At 43.4% G+C, this 22,653-nt stretch overlaps 1 protein-coding gene across 1 annotated transcript; it reads right to left on the bottom strand.

Annotated features, from left to right (window-relative positions):
- Positions 1-289: 289 nt before the first annotated feature.
- On the bottom strand, positions 290-22,333 carry LOC121061747 (lipoxygenase homology domain-containing protein 1-like). Its single transcript, XM_040541064.1, has 8 exons — positions 22,326-22,333; positions 20,821-20,901; positions 19,835-20,019; positions 7,884-7,982; positions 6,013-6,161; positions 3,321-3,444; positions 1,322-1,572; positions 290-581 (listed from the first exon to the last, which is right to left on the bottom strand). The coding sequence occupies exons 1-8, from the start codon at positions 22,331-22,333 to the stop codon at positions 393-395; spliced, it is 1,086 nt and encodes a 361-aa protein (XP_040396998.1). The 3' UTR covers positions 290-392.
- Between the last annotated feature and the right edge of the window lie 320 nt (positions 22,334-22,653).

Genomic DNA, 22,653 nt, shown 5'->3' with positions numbered 1-22,653 from the left:
AGATTGGTTGCATGATTCCCAGTTTGTGTTTTGCTTCCTGTTTTCCTCCAGTTTTGTCCTTTTAGGTTTTGTTTCATCTGGAGCAGCCACGCTTTGCTTCTGTAGCGGTATGACACGTAGCCTGGCTTGTCTGCAAAGGTGAGGTGGCGGCTGCGGCAGCCCTAGCCCAGTGACCCTAGGAAGGCTGCCAGGTCCAATTCCTTTTTGTAAGGAAATGAGTGCTGTTCTTCAAAATATTTTTAAAGTTTCATTTTTATTTTTTGTTGTTTGTTTTTTAAGTGCCCAGACAGGATGTTCGAAGCCAAAAGTCTCACAGGACCCTGTTCATTTATACATCTACTTTGTCATAAGTCTACCCATGTCATGGTAAATGGGTGGCATGCAAGGTGTTGTCACTTGGTGTGTGGGGGGGGTGTCACAGGAGATACTGGGCACTTGTACCTACTTTTCAGTCTTCTCTGGCGCAGGGAGACCATTTCATAGAGTTCCCTCTCTATGAGGCCATCTCCTTCATCTTCGTCCAGCCATTTCCCACACGGGAAGGTTTGCTCAATACCAGTGAATGGACAGTAAACCACCACCTAGGGAAAGAGACTGGAAAAGTGAGTTTATATTCAATCTCTGGCAGCCCACAGGACCCTGGTACTGACATCTTAAGTAACTGATGCAGAGCTGGGGATCTTGGTCCTGCTTTCAAAGCCAGGCTTTCTCGGCCTTTCCCACCAATGTTAACTATACCGGTTGCACAATTCCCGATCTGAAATATGTCTAAGACCTTTCTGTCTTATTCACACCTCTCCAGAGTTACACCAAAATGAGTCATGCAAGAAGAGGCAAAACAGCTGATGTTGTACACATCCCCACGTCCCATCGTGCTCCACTACCTCCCAGTAACAGCTGTGACCAGCCACTTTTTTTTTTCTGGGCTCCAAAGCAGCATCTAAAAGCTTCAGGAAAGTCTGAATTTAGATGATAACTTTGAAATGCTCAGCACAATCCAAGACTGCATTTTTGCCTGGCCTATTGGGCAAACATCTGAAGGTGCTTTTGGTGCTAAGCAAAAAATAATTTCTGTCTTCGTGACTGCAAAGAGACAATCGGTCCAATTAGTAGGTGATTGATTTACACATCTAATGTGCCTTTGAGGCAATCAGCTACTGCCATGCATTATGTATAATATTGACTTGCTAAACTGTGGATATTGTCATCCAAATAAAGGCAGACTTTTTTTTTTTTTTAATGAACTTGTTTGGTTGTTGGGGTCAGGTTATGAATGAATAGGAAACAGCCTGAGAGCTGCCTACAGACATCTTAGTCTCACCTTCTCACAATACCAGCCAGAACTGACGCCACAATTATCATGCCCAATGGTGACCCTGCTGAGAGGGCTGAGAAGAGCTGCTATCTCCACATTAAAGAGATCTGTCCTGGCACGCTCAAATTCACCTCCTTCCAAGAAAATCTTCCCACTGTTCTTTAAGCCTTTGGAGCCATGGAGGATTACGTGGATCTTGGAGTTTGTGCCAGCTCCTCTGATATCTCCTGTCACTACAGCAACGTTGTACACAATACCTGAAGGAATCAGGAATTCAGTTAGGAAGAAAAAGAAAAGCTGAATGTAAGATTTTTTTTTATTGGATTTACATTGGGCTGTACTGATTTCCCACTGGTCTTTTTAACTTTCAACTTGCAGTGCAACGCTTCACTTGTTTTTGTTCCACACATACCTCTGAGAAATGCATGGCTACCTTCAGAGAGTCTGAGAGAAACAGGTTTGTGCTGACAAACTCCCTGTCACATGGCCCAATGGAAAAATACTTTTTTTTTTAAAAAAAAAATCACCATATGGTGACAATTAGGTGAAAAAAAAAGGAAAAAAAAATGAATTGGCAGTTAAGCTGCCTGATTTTGAGAGGTCCCAAGCACCAGATATGTCAGAAGATGCTTAAAGGATGGAGAGTTGTTACTTCAAACAGTGGTGGTGAGATTTGTAGCATCACAAAACTCTGGAAATGTGAGAGAGAGGTCTCAGCAAAGATCTCAGCAAAGCAAGACTTGGGAGAGGTATTGTCCCAGCTAGAAAAAAGTAAAATATTTCTGAAAGGAAGTCTATCTGCACAGAAGTTTGCTTGTTTTTTCCATTGTAACTGTTAGGCTAAGAAATATACCATTTCTTCCTGCAAGCCTTATTTCTCAGAAAGCTCTTTGGCAGGCATATCTCAGACCTGTATCACGGTGGTGAATAAGGAGACACCTGTGTAGGTATAACAGTGTTTAAGGGACCAAGTATAAAATAGTTCAGGTCCAAGATAAGTCATTCCTTTGCTAACATCACCCAGGAATTTCAATAGGTTCTTTGGACTACACAAAAACATCAGAACTCACTCTTTTCTAAACAACCATCTCTTTCTTTAAAGGTTACATTAAAAATTGTATTCAGGCTTCTTTTCCCATACATATGGAATATCTTCAACAGGACTCATGAGAGCAGGAAAAGTACACATTTATGAATGGTGAAAGAATAAAGGAAGCTTCTAGTAAATTAATTGCATGTTAGTTGAAAGATTTCTTTCCCCCATCTTCTCTCCATTTTTCCCAGCATGTATCCTGCAGTCAGGATCCTGCACCCAAATCACTTTCTTTGTGCACATGCAGGGAGCAATACAAAGACCACAGATGTTGTAAGACCATAAAATGAAGTAAGGAACACCACAGCCGAAGTGTTTACCTTTATACTACTGAATAAAAACAGGCCATATAATATCCAAGACATCTTCTGCATCACGGTAATTTATTTTATTGACTTTATAGGCAGGTTTCCTTTAACAATGACATAGCATTTTGTTTTCTCTGATTTAACCGGATTAAATAATCAAAAAGCCAGTTTTGGGGATCAGCATCATCCTTCTTGTTTTGTAAAAGGATGCACAGCTCCCTATGCTGAAGTATAACATGCCTTACTGTGGGGCACCTTGGTGACTGTGGGATTAGCAGCTGTGTGCCTTCTGGAGGCTGGTGAGTGGCCTGCACAAACACATGCTGGACCTTTCATCCTTTGCCCGTCATTCCCTTATCCAGGTGTATGGGGTGACAGATCAGCATGTAGGTCCTGCACAGCTTCCCCAGTGAGACGTGGAGGGGGGAAGGGGAATGACAGTTCAGGGACCTTTGCAACAAAACTGCCTGTCACCAACATCTGGCCCAGTGTAGGTGTCCCTGAGCACAAGGCATTCAATCTTCTAACAAAAACATGGCTAGAAGCAGCAATTAGACCTTTGTATCTTTGCATTTCCCACCATAGATTCAGCACATGCCTTTACCTGTGGCTTCAGTGCCCCCTACAAGGATGTCCCTCTGGATTTTTCCATCATCTTCATCTAAAGCAAACCAGCGCCCAACTGGGAATTGGTACACGCATTTATTGCCAATGTCTTCAATGATCACCTAAGAGGAAAGAAACAGCACTTTGCAAAATACATGTGGAAAATACAAAGGTGTTAGACATAAAAACAAGGGTGTTAGACAAAAAGGTGACAGAAGAGCAGGAGCTGAATGTACACGCTCTCACCTGACATTTAATATATTCAACACTCAGGCAGATCCCTCGCCACTCCCTAATTAGCACAGATAGAATTTCAGACAATCAGTGAGTAAAAAACAGGCATTTTTCTTTTTTTTTTTTTTTTCTCCCTCCAGTGAACTCAATCTGCATCTCTCGCAGTGTACGAGACCAGATGTCTCTGCTAGCAAGACCAGCTGGCTGTCCTGTCTTCCTTCTCTCCAGAGCCCCTTTGCTGGCTACTCTTCTCCAGCAGCTGAATGGCAGCTCTTTGTTCTGCTTTGGGAACAGGCTGTCTCCGTTCTCTCTCAGCTTCAGAGCCTTGTTGTGAAATAATACCAAGGAATTTTAGGACAAATCAAGACCGTTGGATCAGCTTGTGTGACCTAGTAATACCTTCTTATCCCACTCAGTGACTCCGGGATGGAAACACTTGCAAAGACAGCCTTGAAACCCTGGGGTGGAAATAGTTTCTCGTTTGGAACGATTTGGCTCTTAGCCGTACTCTAGAGACATATTCTGCTGCAACAAGGCAGGAAACGATCTTCCTCCTTAATATTAGATTAAGGCAGTGTTAACCACTTGGAGTTTCTTGCACATCCTGCTGCAAGGCATTTCTTACCACCATTCCTGAAGCTTGCCATAGAGTTACTGCAGTATTCTGAACACACGTGAAAAGCAAAGAGTACTGAAGATTTTCAGCCAGAAAAGAAGAAATCAAAATCTCTATTTTACCTGCATGGCTTATGTCTCAGAGAATGAAAATCACTGTTAAAGATAGAAAGTCATTGCTACTTTTCCCTCCCTTTTTTTTTTCCTTTTTTTTTTTTTCCCTCCCTTAAGAGCAAAAAAGGAGAATCTGGAATCTGTCCTTCCTGATAGACTTGTGAGACCATTCTTTGGGAACCAGTTTCCCATTCTGTCACTCATCCCACACTGTACTATAGCCTGTAGCATCACAGATTCTTGTTGCACCTCTATAGACACGGACAGTAGTGTCTCCTGGGGCTGGGATTTTCAGCATGAGGAAGCAGCGCTGTGCTGGCGTGTTGGAGACTAAAATATATGAGGTTCAGGAGAAATATCAACATTCAGATTGCCCTCTACCAGCTCATCCTCTTGGGATTCCTGTTAAAGTATTAATTCTATTCATTCATTTATTTAGAAATACAACACTGAGTATAAGCTATACTGAAAGCACAAGAAAAATGAGAGGAACTTCTAATGATGCTTAGCAAGTTCATTCAGGAGTGACAATGTTAGAGTCCCCAATATTGGAGCAAATTAGAATAAAAACGTCAACCAACAGTAGAAAATAATGGGGCTATGGTTTAGCTTCTTCCTCCAAACTCCCAGCTGAATTTGTAAAGCAAAAGCTGCCTTTTACTTAATTACAAACATCTCAGAGGTTCTCTTGCAGAACATGGGATTAAACCATTGGATGCAGCTAGTCACTGCTTAGGGTGATGGCACTCAACCTACATAACCAGCATCAAAAATCATATCATGCAGACCACACCTGTACTGCGAGAATGAAGTTTCTTTTCCTTGATTTTCCCTCCTCTGCCTATTACAGGTAGCACAACAGCTCTGATTTTCATCTTCTGCATTTTTCATGGACAGTCAACATAATAACTTTTAGTGCTGCATATCATGATGGTGGAAAAGCACGTGCTAATATTTGCATTGGTAATACATCAAACCACCCTGCTATCTAGGTTTTACAAATTTGGGGTTAGACTAAAGCCAGCTGTGTTAAACTATACCAGCAGAGGAAAAAAAATAAATAAGAAAAGAGATTAGAGGAGAAAGTCATTTATTTCTTCTTTTTAAATATTCTTTCAGCCATTTCACTAAAAGCTGCAATACCTTCACTCTTTAGAGCAGGAGATTAAAATGTGGAGGAAAGTGGGAGAGGAAGTAATCTTTGTGGCAAGTCTATATTTTAGTCGTGCCAGAGACAAATCACTTAAATTTTCCCAACCTATAAGTCTCTGCAAGTTTCCAGTGAGAACAGACTCAATATATATTTCTTGGGCTCGGGTATCATTACTGAGTAATGAGTTAAGTCAATAAAGAGGGGGGGTGGCTTGGAGGCACTGGCTTGGAGAATTCCCCCTCATCTGTCACAGAAACCGCAGTGATAAAGACAAGAGAAATATTAATAGAGCAGGTAAATTCCTGTCTTAACAACTGAATTTTCTCACTGCCACAAAGCCCTGTGAGGTGCTGGACAATTTACCCAGACCCAAAGGTCCATCACAGTTGAAATACTTGCTGCAGAAAACTTCTGCACCTGATTTGCAGAAGCAGTGGGCACACACAGCTAAATGATGCACCACACTGCCACCAAACATCCCTGCATTTCTGGGCATTGGGCCATTAAAAAGGTAAAAACTGAGATATTTTGATCCCACGACATGCTTATTTTAAATATTTAAAGAGTAACTAACCTTTGCAAGAAACCATCCAGCAGAGCCACCCTTGTTATTATGGCCTATATTAATTTTTCTTAACCTTCCCAAATTTGGAGCATCAAGTGTGAACTTGTCCTCTGCTCCCTTTTCGAAGTTGTCTTTGTCATTGTCCAGTTTCCTCACACCTGAAAAATACAAAAATACAAAAGCTGAGGAGCTGTTGGCACAAGTATGTTTTTTAACTGAAGAAATATTTAGGAATGCCACTGCTGACTAAATAAAATATTCTCCAGGTACCAGATCTCTCTCAGGATCCAAGGTAAAGGCAGAGGACTTTATATTCTAATAAAAAGGCACCTTTCCTTGAGCACAGAAAAGGCAAGGATTTTCACTCTAATGTCACAGTTATTTACAGCTTTCAGAGTTTTCAGAAATGTATATCCAGATGGCTCTTGCATCTTTTTTTTCTTTCCTTTTTTTTTTTTTCCCCTACCACCACATTTTCCTTTTATATTTTTAATGTCTTGTAAAATCTCCAAACTGTTTAAAAGAGGCTTGGTCACATGCAGCAGATTTTGACATTTCAGGACACAGGATTCTTCACCGCATCACACAGGAAGGACTTATTTTCAAATTAAGTCCTGACCAGGGGCATTGGCTTTTCCAGATCTTGCAGGCGCTTATCATTATGAAAAGAATTAAAGCACTGACCCGGGTTGCAACCAGCGCTGTTTCTCTGCTGGTGGCATGAGGGTAGGACAGAGTCTGCCCGAGGCACCCGGCCAAATCTGTGCAGGAAAGGCATCAGGGGCGATGCATCCCACTTGCCTTTGAAGGGGATGAATCATTTTCTAGAGGTGTTATTCCTCTGTGTGCATTTGACAGGGTGCCTGGACAACGGGCTGAGATTTGGACACCCACTTTCAAAAGTCTTTGGAGAGATCAGATGAATCCCCTTGTAAAAGTCTGGAGAATTAATCAAGAATGAGACCTCTCCACTAGGTTTCATAATCTGCTCAAGGACACTTGGCAGGCATCATATCATTATTTCTTGACTTTGACAAGATATGTGCAGTACAGAAGAGAGAGGATATTTGCTAGCTGAGTCTCCAGGAATTTCAACCTGCTCTTCACCATGGTGTGAGCCAGAGACTTTGGTCTGGGCACATCTTATTAGTATTCAGATTAAAATATATTTTTTAGATTAAATTTGAGTTTTTGGACCACTGTTGCAATACATTCTGCATTAAGGAGTAGATACCACCATCAATTTAAAGCAAGCTAATAAAAAATGTGGACAAATTATTTTTCTGAATGACCCGACAGGCTCAGACACAACCTGTGCCACACTGAAAGGAGAACGTTATCCTTCCAGGGTCAGAGAAAGGATGGAACATTTGACCAGAGTGGTGGTGGAGTTTTCCTCCTTGGAGATCTCCAAAACCTGCCTGGACGTGGTGCTGGACACCCATCTCTGGGTGGTGCTGCTTGCACAAGGGTCTTAGACCAAATGACCTCCAGAGGTCCCTTCTGTCCTCAGCCACTCTGTAATTCCATGACATTCAGCACACATTGCATGCACTGTAGATAACACATTGGTTTTGGGACCCTCGGTGAACTGGTGCCTATCACACTGGTTTCTGCTGGTGGTGCATTTTCTCAGGGTTTGGGATTTTTGGTGGTGGGTGACCACAGCCATGCTCACAGCCCCACAACAACTGCTGCCCTGCAGACCCAGCTTCCAGGAGCTGTGGATGTGAGAAACCCCAGCACTAACAACAGCATTTGTTGTGCCTTTCACTCAGCCAAATTATTCTGCATTTGCCAGATTGCTGCTGTGCGTTGTTCAGATTGCAGGCCTGCAGAGCAGGAAAGAGTATTTTAGGAAACGATTTACATTTGAATACCTGTGTCTCCTTTCTCACCGAAGATATTAATGAAGACATCCGCATCTGTTCCACTGCCGCTGACTTCACCCGTGAACACTCGGACCACGTATTTGTTGACTGCAAGGAGAGAGGCAGAAATCCCAACTCATTAATAGCTCAATGGTTAAAAAACTTAATAGTACAAATCAACTCAGGCTGTGCTGTGCTATCTTGAAAGCACATCTGAACCACTGCTCCTGGATCCTTTTACACTGATCCTCAAACCTTTTTTTCTCTTCTCCAAAAGAGAAATAAAATCCACAGAGGCCCTGTCTATGACATTGTCAGTGGACAGAGAGAGGCAGAGATCACTCAATTTCAAGCCCTGACATGGTGGGAGCCTTTTTTTTTTTTTTTTTTCCCACCAAAGGCTGAAATAGGTGAGAGGAAGGTGCAAATTTTGATGTTGATACATGGCCATTAAGTGACCTCAGACCTACACACAGTCATTGTTTTTTCAAAACATCAATGAGTTACAGAGCCAGCCATCTGCTCCAGCTCAGACCTGACCCCTGTGGTCCAAATGCTCTCCTAGAGCTATTTTTGCAGCTCAGCTTGTATTAAGCCTGGCTGGTGACACCAAGTATTTTGAGGAAAGGTCAGTCACACTTTAGGAGCCCCAAAACCTGAAGGGGACCACGCTGCTACTCTGTCCAGTTAAGAAAAATAAAATAAAAATCTACAGTACGTGACCTGATCTATGCCCTCAGCAAAGCATCTGTGACAGCCTTTGTTAGTGAGTCCTGGCTAGCTGAATCTGCAGGCTCTGTGCTCCACCACCTCCTCCTGTCTGACTCCTGGGCACTCTGCACATGCAAAAGGGACAAGGGCACAAACCACGTCACACACATCTCCCCTGAAAAAATAAAGCTTTTTGCACCGTGATCCAAGGTAAGGAATTTTTTCTCTTTGCCAGGTGAAAAGTTAGTGGAGAATCTTGTCTTGGCTTCCCAGTCAGCACCAGAAACCAATTAATTCCCTCAGAAGCTACAGGCCATCACAAACCCTGAGCTGCCACTCTCAGAGCAGGTCACCTGCCTCCTCCACCTTGATCAGTGTATAGTAAAATTATTCTAAAAGACAGCAGGCACTTTGGTGCACATGCTCCCCCTGAGGCAGAGGAAGTGAGAGCAAACGTATGAAGAGAGGTTGTTGGACCATTCCTTGAATTATAAAGATGTGCTCAGCTCCCGGGGTGAGGAGAACAAGGGCAGAGCCCAAAGAGAAGAGAAAATCACCTGTCATGGTTTAATGAATGTGCTCCGAAAAGGCTAAAAATCAAGCTGACATTCTTGGTGCCCCATCGCAAAACATGCCATTACAAATAAAATGATAATGATAAAAGTGCAATAAATACTAAATAACAAGAAAGAGGAGGGCAGAACCTCCTCTTTCAAGGGAGCAATGCGATAATATTTCTCTTTAACTCTTTTTCTTCAGTTCGAAGAGCTCTCACAACCTGCTGGAGATACACCGACACCAACAGATTTCGTTTGCATTAGCCAAGGATAGAGACGCTGCAATTTACAGCCCCCATGTGGTTACTGAACTGCTCCAACTAAAAGTGACCCACTGTACATCGGGATCTTCAATCACAGACCACATTTTTCAAGAAGCTTTGCTCTGTGCACCTTCTCTACATTATTTATTCTGATGTCAGTGATTAATTTTCCACTCTGTTTTCCAGGGGTCAGAAGAGCCCGGTAGGATAAAATGATCCACAGAAGGGCAAGCGTCAGTGGCCAAGGTTAGATTACTCTAGTAGGGTCAGGCTTAAAGCCTCCAAAGAATAGTCTGGAAGGATGCCTGAACACATGCAGCAAGGGGGACAGGTAGAGAGCAAGCCAACAAAGAGCAATCACCAGCAGTGCCCAGAAACAGGATAGGAAGGGCACCTTGAACAGCTTCTGCAGAAACAGAGCTGATCGGCAAGCAAAACCCTGGCAAAAATCTTGGCCCCTTCCGATGCCTTGAAAAGGTTTTCAACATTGCTCTATTTCAAATCTAAGACATGCAATGTCATGACAACTGCAAGCGTTTCACTCTGCCCCCTTACATATAAGCACGGCATACGCTTGGATGCCTCTCCTCCATGCTCCATACCTGTCCTGCTCAGCTCTGCATACAGGACCAGGTTTAATTCCATCACATTCAGAGAACAAGTAGGATCAAGCTGAGCTATGCTGGATTTTTGCCACCACCCTCTCCCTCTCTGCAATCCAGGACTCAGTTACAACAGAGGGAGCAGCACTTCATGCTGCTCAGGGGTCCTTCTCTCCTTCGTACATCAGCTCATCTTGCAGAATTACATGGTAGAGATGCAAATTTAAACAGAAAGAGATGCTACATCTCAAAAAGGCAGGGAGGATTCAGCTGCTGGGAGCATGCAGAAAAAGGCTGTCATTGTACCCAGGCAGAGATCTGGCTGAAGTCAAGCACCCTCCATTACAGGCATGGGTGGATGTCGTTCCCTACTCTGCAAGCCCTTAATCATGAATTATTTAAAAAAGTAACATCATCTTTTCAAAAATACCCACTTGGCTTTTTTAAATCTCAATACATGGCTCCAAGTTCATCTACAAAACAGAGATCAAGATGTTGCCTGGATTTTTTTTTTTCCTGAATGCTGCTCCTAGCACCAGGAACATGCAAAATGCTAATGTAAGGCTGGTAAAAGCTGTGACTCCATCTAGCAGTGCAGGCTCGTTGCAGCACAGGCACGGAGAGGAGAGCTTTCCTGGAACTGAAATTAGCAGCTTCAGAGGCACAAACCAGGAGAAAAACAGCTAACAAAAATTTAGCAGGAAGAGCATTAACTATTTTCTGCTGCCTTTCCTCTTCCCATCGCAACACACAATTGCAATTGCCCTGTATGGTTACAGCACCTTCCTTTTCTCTGCCTTGGGGTGTCTGCTCAGTTATGGACGATCCAGCTGCCCTGACACCTCTCATCCGACACGCTGACACACACAAAGCTGCCCTGAGAAAGCATTTGGAAACAATTCCAGGATGTCCCCTCAGGGAAGCAGGGGGGTGGCACTAACTGATATGACCTCGCGGCATTAATTTAGCAGAGGTGTGAACAAGCAGTTTATCTGTTACTAACCAACTCAGACACAGCTTCTAACAGCTAAGAGGGGGGATGAACATTGCACCATGGTCTAGACCCGGGCTCTTCCCAGTGAGAGCTAAGGGTTTTAACTTTGGGGAGAGCAGTGGTGCAGTGCTGCACTCCTGGTGCTGCTCCTGGGGGAGGAAGGGGTGCGCCCTCCTGGTACACCTCCTACAGGCTTGTCCCATTGCCACCTCCACCCCAAGGAGACAGGGTGCAGCGCTAACCCAACACCTTGCCCAGGACCTTTTTACCCAGCCCCACCACCCCAAAGAGCCCTCGTGTCCTCACCCCTGCCTCTGACTGTGAGAAATGCAGGGAGGCATCCCAGCCAGATCCTTCCACCTGCAAGCTGCAACTGGCTGCTCAGCCATGTGAGGTTCAGCTGTTAGTGCTGTTTATTTAGCAATACGATGTTGTGGTCACCTGAAGCACCGCAGGAGGGAGTTGCCTAAGGAAATCTTGTGGCTAAAAATATTTGGGGCACTAGATAAGGCGTTAATGCACAAACTGCAGAATTCGTAGCAGCAGGAGAACCAGATTTAGGCAGGGAAACAAACTCGATCGTGCTTCATTACCGAGAGTTATCACCTCCTGTGGGGCACAGTGAATCCTCCGCTAGACATCCATGCCTCCCTCCCTGGTGTATGACCTGCCGTGGAGCAGGTTAGCAGCACAGCATCCAACAACCAGGAAACGTCAGAGCCTTCAGAAGTGAAACACACTGGGTTAAAAGCTGGGAACTGAGTCATAGGCAGCGATAGATTCTTCTCATAAGGCAACTTTTAGTAATTATCCTTCTGTTTTCACAGTGCTCCCAAGGGTGGCAGTGTCTAAGATCCACCCTGCACTGCTCAGCGCCAAGCAGGCAGATTTCAGAGCAAAGAGGGGAGGGGAATGGGTAGGGAAGAGGCAGCGCTGATGTCCCTGAATTGCTGCTGCCAAAGAAATACATGCATGGCTAGTATGAAAAGCAAAAAGAATTGCTGCTGGAGGGGGAGGCAGGGGCTCAACCTGAGCCCACCACAGTCTTTTTGCATGAGCTAAGGAAGGTGGTTGAACCTCCATATGCCTCAATTCTTCGCTGTCAGATTGAGTCAGTCATTCCAGCCCACCCAAAACACTCTGGCAAAATCTCTTCTTGATGACTTGTCAAAATGGGAGCTCCTTTCTACCGCTTCTGACAGCATATTCCTTGGTGACAGCTGGTCAGAGCAACCTTAAAGTTCAGACAGCCTATGGTTAGGCACGAAGCCTGTGGCTACCCAAGACACTAGATTCAGAGCAAGCATTTGAATTTATCTCTTTTCTGTCCTGTTCTGTTCACGGTGTTAGCGGGGAGAGATGCTGAGGAGCCTTTGCACAGCTTTGGGGTGCACATCGATAAGGGCAGCGACAAGGTTGTGAGGTCGGTGCAACCCTGTGTTAACATTTTGATAGTCTCAGAAGAGCTCTCTGAAACCGTGCTCTGAAGAAGGAGAGATTATTGCTGCTACCCAAGGAGTCATAACACAAAGGAAAAGGAAATGAGTATGTTTGCTCGGCTGAATATTACATTATCCTCAATCACTGCCTTGTGCATCTCCTGTAATGAACTCAGCTGCTTGGTCTCCCCATCCAGCCCAGAGACCACAAGGTTCAGCCCCATTATGCATGGATCTTACAGGAAATCAAAGCATGCATCAAAACAGTTAATATATTAGGATTCAGCCTGGATCATCCTTCTGCAAAGCCTGTGAGAGGCAATCTACCACATGCAGGAGCCTTTGGTTGTAGGATATGTTAAACTGATGTTCCTACTGTGACTTCAAAGTGATGATGATATTTTGAAGTGAGCTTTAAATGACCTTGCTCAAGAGACAGTAGTTTAGTTGCAGAGGCATGGAGCTTAGCACGGGGCAACCCGTCTTGTTACCGCGGCACGGAAGCCCTTGTTCATCTAATTCTCCAAGATTTCTCATTATTTTTCATTAGCTCAGCCCGAGGGTGGGAGCCCATTAAAAAAAAAAAAAAAAAAAAACAGACTTTAAAAAAAAAAAAAAAGAAACATCCACTTCCAGCTTTCTCTGGATCTGTTACATTCAGGTTCGGGGAAATCACTGAAAAGAACCTCCTGGGTAAAATATTTTTGCTCAGAATGAAGAGTGACATAATTTTAGAGGACTGTTTACAATCATATTGTTATCATTGTACTTCAACCTTATTTGTATAAATCAAAATTTTTTTTTTTCACAATACCAGTTTAAATAATTACAATATCTAGACATAATTAATGAAAATTATGCCCACCTTCACAGCTGTGCTGCGCTGTTCTGTGTTGGATACACATAGATCTATATATACCAGCTATACATAGAGATGTCTCATTTCTCTCCAAACTTTTTTCCCTTGAAGCATGAGATCTTTTATGTGAATTACAAATCTCTATTTACATCCTATTTCTGAGCTCTGTGTATCTCATCTTCCTTGTGGTTTAAAAGTCACTAGTGTTTCTTCTTTTTTTTCTTCTAACATTTTAATTCGATTCATTTTTTAAACATTTTTTTCTCCTAACATTTCCACTTGTCCTGTTTTAGAGACAAAACAAGAAGCAAAACAGACATGACAAATAAAATGCTCACAGCTGACTTGTTTAAGGAGTGGTGATTGAAAGGTATACAAAGGACAGAGTCCATAAGGAGAGTAAAATCCTTATTAGATCAACTGGTTTATTTTGGGGGGAGAGAAGGAGGAAAGAACAAAAACAACAACAATTGTTGAATGCTCAGTCTGCCAGGTAACAACTTGACAGGTTTTTCTTTTTTATTTTTTTCCCCAGTGATATCAGTTGGGTAGTAAAAGGGATTACTCACTCTACAAACGTTTGTTGAATATCTCAGCATGCAGCAAGGCTTCATCCTTAATACAGTGAATATCTGTCATTATTCAAAAGTAAACAATTCATATTTATTTCATAAATATATTTAGCTGCATTTTCATGTGCTGATTATACACTTCCAGTTCTCAGCACAAATAAAGATAAGTTTCAATGAGCTGGTAACACCTATTAATATTTAATTTCCCCCTTTCACATTCTCAGAAATAACCGTTTTATTTTTTCTGATCATGAAATTTCCAAAACATGACATTTTGAACCATGACCAAGGGGAAACAGGAGGGGGACCAGTCCCACTCTCCAGGCCTGGTGTAAAATGAGGGTACAAAGCCCATAGGACATCACCTACTGCTGCCTCATATCCAAACCCCCTCTCTTTATCAGAGTTTCTATTAGTAGTACGTTATGGAGAAATATTGGCCACATCATCAGTTCACATCCAGTCCAGCCCTTAGGCACACATGGTTCGCACTAGGACAAAAAGGATTGAGCTACTGACTCAAAGCCAAGCGTAAGCATCAATACCTGCTGCCCCAAGTGTCTCCTCAAGCTACAGCCAGGTCCGTCCCTCATAAGTCTTCAAGTCAGACAACATTAAAACTGAACAATGAACGGTGAAGTCTTAACACAAGCCTCCTTTGCAGAAGAAGGAATTAAAACAGCTCACATTCCCAGCTCAAACATATGAGTTTTAGGTCCTCGTGGATCTAAAAACCTCAGAGAATTTCTTGGACCTGTTAACTCTTCCTGTGCTCACACCGATGCTCTCAAAGGCACACCAGACAGAGAAGTCTAGTGCAGGCTGCTGCTTTGTGTGCACAGACTGTCTTATTTTTGTTTGAAGGGAACTGTTCTGTGCTTCTTTGTGCCCGTGGTCTTCTCCTCTGACCTGCCATGAACACAAGCTGTCCAAGCCTCCTCGGGTGATCTCATTAACTCTGCCCCAGATGAGGACAGACTGGTGGGTCAAGGAAACTCATGAAAGACTAATGGATTGGGGCTGACCTGCAACTTGATCAGCTGAACTTCTCTCATTTGTAAGTATAATAAATATTGTTCTCATTCTGTAAAGGCAAGGCCACCCTCTGCATGCACAAACACATGGGCACGTTGCACGACCGGTCTGCCTTCACAGGACTCCAGTTGGTCCCTCCAACATGACCTCCCAGGCATTACCTCTTAGGATGCATCTACTCAGGGTGCAAAATCTCAGAGGCACCATATAGCAACCCAAAATCAGGCCAGAACTGACACAACCACCAAACTTCCAGTTCAACACTCATTCTTGTCACAGAGAGAAATAAACCTCGTATCTGCCTGCATAAAACCATGTAGATTAAAGCCTAGATACAGCACAGCTACATCTAATCTGGACTTGCAAGCCATTTTTTTTGGACACGATATTAATAATAATTAAAAACAGTAAGTGACCAATGCCTGGCACTTTTAAGTATGGGAAAATCAAACGTAACACAAACCCGTTGGACGCTCCCATTCTCAAGGTGTGGGTATACAATGCACTGTGACTGCCCTGCTCCTCAGAACTGTGCTGCATAACACATCAGTTGTAAGTACCCTCATTTATTACTAGACTAAATAAGATTAAACTTTACACAGAAAAAAAAAGTGCTATTACCAGCTAAGGGAATCGAACAGTTTTACAGTTTGAGGTCACACGCATGCAGTTCTGTCCTACTGTGAATAAAATGTCCTGAAATAGTTTCACATGAGCTGCCATCCCATGGACATTTATAGCCCGTCATGTCCAATCTTAAATAAATTTAGAGCACTGATGGCCAAGGAGCCAACTGGAAAGCAGTCCTTGGCTCTGAAACTCATTTGCAACAGGCAGGTTGGCAAGACTTCACCAAAATTTGACAGGTCAGTATAAATTACAGTTGCATGGAAGTCTGAATCACTTTTCAGGTATTTGTGCTATTTTGCGTGGTTTTAAGGGCCAGATGAGAAAAAGACCCTTTGCAAATGAATGTTTCTGCTTTCTCTTGATAAACGGACTGTTGTTACCCTAAAAAGAAGATGGCTCGTGTATAACTAACACATCATCTGACCCTACTTAATCTCAGATTCTTTTAAGAATGATGAAAAAATACAGCCTTGTAGAAATATTCCAATATTACATATCTTGAGACACCCTTCAGCCCCTCTGAAGACCAATTGTTATAACTCATGCCAAGTCCCAGGCTCAGACTGGAGCTGCAGAGCAATCCTGGGGCTGCAAAACACCAGGGAAAGGGTGGTGAGGCCCAACCAAAAGAGCATCACCATGGGGTGTGGGACATAATTGTCCTTCCAAGGAACAGCACAAGTGATTCATGTCTGCTCTGCAGGTAACAGACAACAGGCTGGGAATAGGCACAAAAATTTTCTTTGCTTTTGCATCTCCATTGGGTCAGTAGTTCTTATTAGTGCAGCTACAAGCTATTATTAATGCTCTCCTCCCCCATCACTTAGGTAGGACATCAGACACCCTTTGAGTGATCCAACACCTGCAACACTCAAATAAAACCCATCAGATTAAATTGGTTTTGAGCCAGTCCCACGCATTAAGGCTTAGCCACAGACATACAAACCCAAGTTTTCATAAACACAAGTGAAAGAGCATAAGGCTGAACAATAGTCCTTCCTTGTAACTAATACCTGTAATGTAAATTAATCCAGGCTGCCAATAGCAGCTGCTGGGTAAATAAGAATCTGTGACACCATCACTATCAAAGCACCATGGGCATATGATGCCATGGATGTGAATACAGGGAACAGAGGATCATTCAGGCAGGAGCACTTAAAATGTAACCTGTTCTCCTTGAAAAATGTGTGGCATTCAATGGGGAACCTAACAGGGGTCATTTTATCCAGTTAAGCAAATGCAGTCATTCAGCTGTCTGCAATCACTGTCTTCCTGCCTTCTGCTTTTTTTTTTTTTCCTTTTGGTCCACTTTTTCAATTACATGTTGACAATTTTGGGGGTGCATATTTTTTTCTGCCTTTTTAATAATGCCATTTTTTTTTAACTTTAAATTAACCTCTTCAAAGCTCACAGCCCTACAGGGATTCCCTGACTGATTTGTGCTCTGTACCAAAAAAGAGACCAAATCTCCCCATGGCTTTAGGCTTTGGTCCAAAACCAACAATCCCTTTCAGATACAAAGCCTCTGCAGAACTTCAACAAAACAAAAACTTGACAAAATAAATCACTCTACTTTTCACCAGTCCACATCCCACACACATCACAGAAAGCATGCACGTCCCAGCAGTGACCTTTGAGAAAGGAAAGGTAAATCTTCACAACAAAGATGTGAAAGTTCTCCAGCAGAAGATCAAAAGCTGAAGATGTTGTAGGAGAAGGAACATGGATGAAACTCATTTGGTTACCTCCAAAACATAATGGACTGTGGCAGCAAATGGAGCATGAAAGCAAACACAGGACTAAGGTCTTTAACATCAGTGCCCGGACGGTTTACAAAGAAAAAATAAAGAAAAAAGGAAAGCAATGACTGAAGAGACATGACTAGAAAGAAGAGTACAACAGTAAAAGCTGCTAATGGGAACACAGACTTGAGAGGGAGCGACCCATTTTTCTCTACAGGCACATAAAATCACCAAACCACATAATTATTGATTTGTCTCGTAGTCTAGAAAATATGAATACTCAAAGAGTAAACACAACCGTTCAATTCACTTGAAATAAAAATAACAAAATAGGGTAAATTACTTAGATGTATGAAGAAAATCATATCACAATCTCATTTCAGACCTTTATGAATTCAGAGGGAGCCAAATGAATTCAGATGAATTTACATTTGCAGCTGACAGTTCACCTCAGCAACCTGGGAATGTTTATCCTTCATTAATTATGGTTCAAGGGGAACTGCAACCTGAGATAGCTGAGCTAACCCTCTCCTCTTACAGATTCAGACCTGCCACCTGGAAGGCGTCCAACCCTTCACCCGTGCCTCTGGCCTCAGCCCAGCTCCCCGCATTTATGGGGGCAGCTGCAGAGCTCCCAGGCTGTGGCACTCAAAAGTGGCATTTTCTATCTGATAAAGGTGACAAGAACAGATGTGTTTCTGACAAATGCCTGCTTGAATCTCCTCTTTCACACCCTTAAGGCCAGGGACAATCTCACTTGTATTTTTCCTGGACATCCAGAGCCAAGCACAGTGTTAGCAGCTGATCTATAACCCAAAACCCCTCCTCCAGAAGAGCATGTGCTTGGGAGTAGTTTTTCTGCTGCTGAAATGCAAAGTCTCTCCATCAGTTTCATTGTAGCTGCACTGATTTTTACCAGCTGAGGGTTTAGCCCACCAATCTTTCCCTGCTGAGAGACAGGTGTTGAACAGGATGGAGGAAATCACAGGCATTCGTTTGAATCAGCTCTCCCAGGCAGGAGCAATAATAAGTTCAGAGAAATTGTTGTGTCATTTAAAGATCTATTAAGATTGAGTAGTTGACTTCCTCCTCGAGGGAACCTCTCTAATTGTGTCTTGCTTTGACTCATCCACTACCTTCTCCAGACCCCTCCTTCCCCACCCAGCACAAGTATGCTAAGCTCTTCTTTTTCACGAACTGAGAGGATAAAAGAGCAGTGAAGCACTGTGGTGCTCTCAGTCCCACAGCCACTGGGTGGGGGATTTTGGCAGAGCATCTCCAGACATTATCTCATCCCCTGATGGCATCCACCCTGGAGAGGTCTGCATCTGTAAAATACTTCCACATACATTTCTTGTCAATGTGCATTATTTGTATATTATAAATATAATGCAGTCTTTCATACATACACCTTCAACACACTGAAACTGTTTTAGGAGATCCCATCTTAGCAAGGGGAAATCATCCAACAATTCTGGGACAAACAGCATCACAGTGTATTGTTGGACTGTTAACTTCAACAGGGTATCAATAAAATAACAATGCTTTGCCCTCCTAGAGCATCCATCAATACTCAAAGCACTCTATTAGGACTTCCAATAAACTGCTTTACCCCCTAAAACACTGCTAAGTGGTCATATCAACAATGGCAGTGCAACTCAAAAAGACGTGATACTAACAAAAACACAAGTTTTTCCCCTTTTCTGCCAAACTACACCTTTCCCTTACTTTAGGTTTATGACTAATGGTGGGTGCACTTCATTTTCCATGCCCAAAATTAAACTCCCATAAAGAAGTGGTGGACTGGCAAGGTGAACAGAGAAATACAACTTGGTTTCCTCATTAACGCTAGCAGACAAACTGCTGACCACCTGAGGCTGGTTTGCTGGCTCCACTTTCATGTCTCACTCGCCTCCCCACTCACGTTACATGTGCTATACATCACCACACGGCCTACATGCTGATATCAATTTGGGAGTACATGTCTGGTTTGCAAGCTGTCCTGGCTCTGTTTCAACATCATTAGCTTAAAACCACTCTGAAAAATAGGCACCAGTTCAATGTGGATATCATACACATTCAGTAAAGTGGTGTAGGATTGCAGTCGGAGGGTTGGCTTGTCTGTGGAAATTTCTGGCAGGTCATCACCAGAGCCTGGAAACACTGAACCTCACGCATAGGATGTAACCACAGTGCCTCTTCTGATAACACACACCATGCCAGCTACATCTTCTGGGTTGGGATGTCATGCATCCCTCTGCAGACATTTAATCTAATTTCAAGCAATCATCATGTATTCTCCTGCACTCAACCAACAAGTGGAGCTTCTCCAAATAGTGATTTATCCTACCCTGAGATGTCAGGTGTAATGTTGGAAAAAGGAATTACCCTCTGGAGGCATCTTGCGTCTTCCTATTTCCCTCTCCACTGACTGTAACAAAAACTTAAATTAGCTTAGACCACACGATTACTTTTTGTATGGCTGAAGTAATCTGAATGCAACCTTGTCCTTTCTGACAAGGCACCAGGAAGCCAACCCCTTTGGAAAACACTTACTTTTGGGCACATCCATGGGATTCAGGCTGCCTATGAGGTCTCTGACATAGAGCCCATCCCCATCCTCCTTGCTCAGCCAGTTGTTGCAGGGGAAGTAAAACCGGAGGTGAGGTCTGTTCATGTCGGTCACAATCACGCGGTCCAGGAACCAGCCTGCATTCAGTCCGGTGTTATCGTGCTCAATCCTGGAGGAACAACAACCAGTGTGTGAGGGCCTGGATTTTATATTTTGATTCAGGTTAGACACTATCACTATAATTTTGGGGAATATTTAGTACTAGACAAGGCTAGGGTAACTGTACACAAAATGCCTTCTTATACCTGGCTATCCAAAGTGTTTCACCCGATTAAGGGCTTCTATGGGATATTTTGCAAATAACAACCTTCTATATGTATTCGTGTGAAGATGTCAGGTATGCTACTATCTGCTAAGGAATGCACACATATGCACACCTGCGTGTTCATTCAGCATATGCATTTATTCACCTTCTACTGCATTTCAAAAATATATGTGACTCTACCCCCTACCCTGGATCTTTTTTCTTTGTTTTATCCACCTCTTCCAGTCTTACCAGCTTTCTTTGCGCTCCTTTCTAATTTTTAATTTTATATAGGTCAGTCAGATGGTGGTTAAACATAATAATTATCATTCACATTACACTAATTCAGCAGAATGGAACAACAAACCCAATTTAACTCCATCAGAACATAGAAACAGCCTTAAATCCTTTCCTCTGTGATTGCGTGTGACAGGAATACAATTCCTGATGGGGAGCGTGGATAGTTATAAGCAATACCGTAGGTGATTTCATGCTTCAGTTCAAATCTTAGGCAGTAAACAAGCTTTTACCACCCCTTAACTTCACCTTGATGGGAGCGTGTTAACAAATAATGAATAAAACATGGCAAGACTAAAACCCCTGCAGCCTGTCATTCGATTAGCACTTCACAGAGCACGTTGTCTGGTGGCAGTGTTATGCGGTTACCTTATTTTCTTTATTTGTCCAACATTGTGGGTTTTCACTCGGAACACATCTGTTTTGCTCCTCTCAAAGGCTGTGCTGCTCCTGTAATACACATGCAACAAAAGCTATGGTAAGAAAATAACCTTGCCAGCCAGCCCGCTTTGGGGTTTCAGGATGAAGTGTCATTTCTAACACTGGACAGACCTAATTATCAATGTCCTCTTTGCCATGGTAAGTTTCAGGTAGCTCTACATGCTGACGTTTAACAGACCTTTTCCTTCTCGAACTCTAAGCATCCTCTCAGAAGCTGAGACCAGAGCTTTGGGGGAAATGCAATGCTGGCCCAAGTAGATGCAAGCCTTGGATCACATTCCATATCGCCTCCAAGAGTAAAACATGACAGACATTTTAAAAATCCTCAATTAAATCCCTGTACAAGTAAGAGATAAGGGAGACTGTAAGACGTTCATGCTGGCAAGTGGTTTTCAGAGGTGTCTGAAAATAATTTCTGGTGAAGATATATCCAGGCAGTACTAAGGAGGCCAAACTTATTTTAAGAGCTCCAACTCTTTAAGAGCTCCAGCTTTTTGGTAATACCTCTTATGTGGTTGCTCAACTCCACCAACTCAAACATCGGTTACTAAAACACAAAGGCAACAGCAAAAACTAAAGGATGTTTCCAGCTGCTGCCCTTGGGGGTGGCTGCAAAGTCCTCATTTGGAGGGGTCAAGCAGAAGCTTCATTTCACTCTTATTGACCAGCCCCTGTTGACTGAACCAAGTGGAAGACTGGTGAAAGACCTGTGCACACCCGCGTTAGTTGCGTTACAGCCCTCAGTACGCTCCTCATCTCTGTTTCCCACTCCCAGAGGTGTTCTCTCCTGCCATCTTAGTCCCCGGGCATTGAGCAGATCCACTCTGGGTGACAGAAAAGGAGCTCCATGGTTTGAAGGTGCTCCACATCCCAAAGGTGCTCCACATCCCAGCACACTCCCTGCGGGCCTGCCAGAGCTCAGCCAGAGACAAAAGCATCCGCCTGTCCCAAGGGTTTCTTTCCGCTCCCATCTGCCAGTGATTTTGTAACAGCCACTGAAACTTCCTTTGCATCTTTCTCCTGCAGTCTGTATCTCATTTAAAGCCAAACGCCTGTAGGACAGGGAGCTGTTCCTTTTTTTTTTTTCTGGGGGGTGGGGGGGGGAAGTGTGCAGTTAGTACTTCACAGGTGCAAGCAGAAGACAAAATGAAGTACACTGGCCCAGGTCAAGAGATGTAGAATTTAATTCCCAGTTCTGCCTCCAGCCTGTGGTGTGATCGTTGGCCAGTACCTCCATCATTTGGAGCTCATACTTTCCACTGTGAATAACGTCAAGGCAAAACCCGCCCTTGCTCTCAAGACACAGCCTCTCGCACCTGCCCTCCCTGACCGGCCTCGATTTCACCTGTCTGCTAATCCTAGAATCATTAAGGTTGGAAAAGCCCTCCAGGATCATCTGGTCCAACCATCGCCCTACCACCAATGTCACCCACTGAACCATGTCTCTAAACACCACGTCCAACCTTTCCTTGAACACCCCCAGGGACGGTAATGCCACCACCTCCCTGGGCAACCCGTCCTAAGCATTGCTGCAGATGATTAAACACAGCAAAATCCAGAAGTCATATTAAAAGGAACAAGAAACTGCCGTGCTTCAGCAGCATAAAGCCGCAGTGACAAGCAGCTTGTACTTGGGAAGTTAATGAATATTAATAACCCAAGCAACGGGCTTTGGTTTTGCTCAGCACTCTTCTCCGCATCATTAAAGGATGTGCACGCGCCTTTGTTTAAAGGTTATTTCACGTGTTCTCCTCCTCTGTC

This window comes from Cygnus olor, chromosome Z (genome assembly GCF_009769625.2).
Source record: "Cygnus olor isolate bCygOlo1 chromosome Z, bCygOlo1.pri.v2, whole genome shotgun sequence".
Classification (NCBI taxonomy): domain Eukaryota; kingdom Metazoa; phylum Chordata; class Aves; order Anseriformes; family Anatidae; genus Cygnus; species Cygnus olor.
This window is presented reverse-complemented; position numbering and strand designations above follow the sequence as displayed.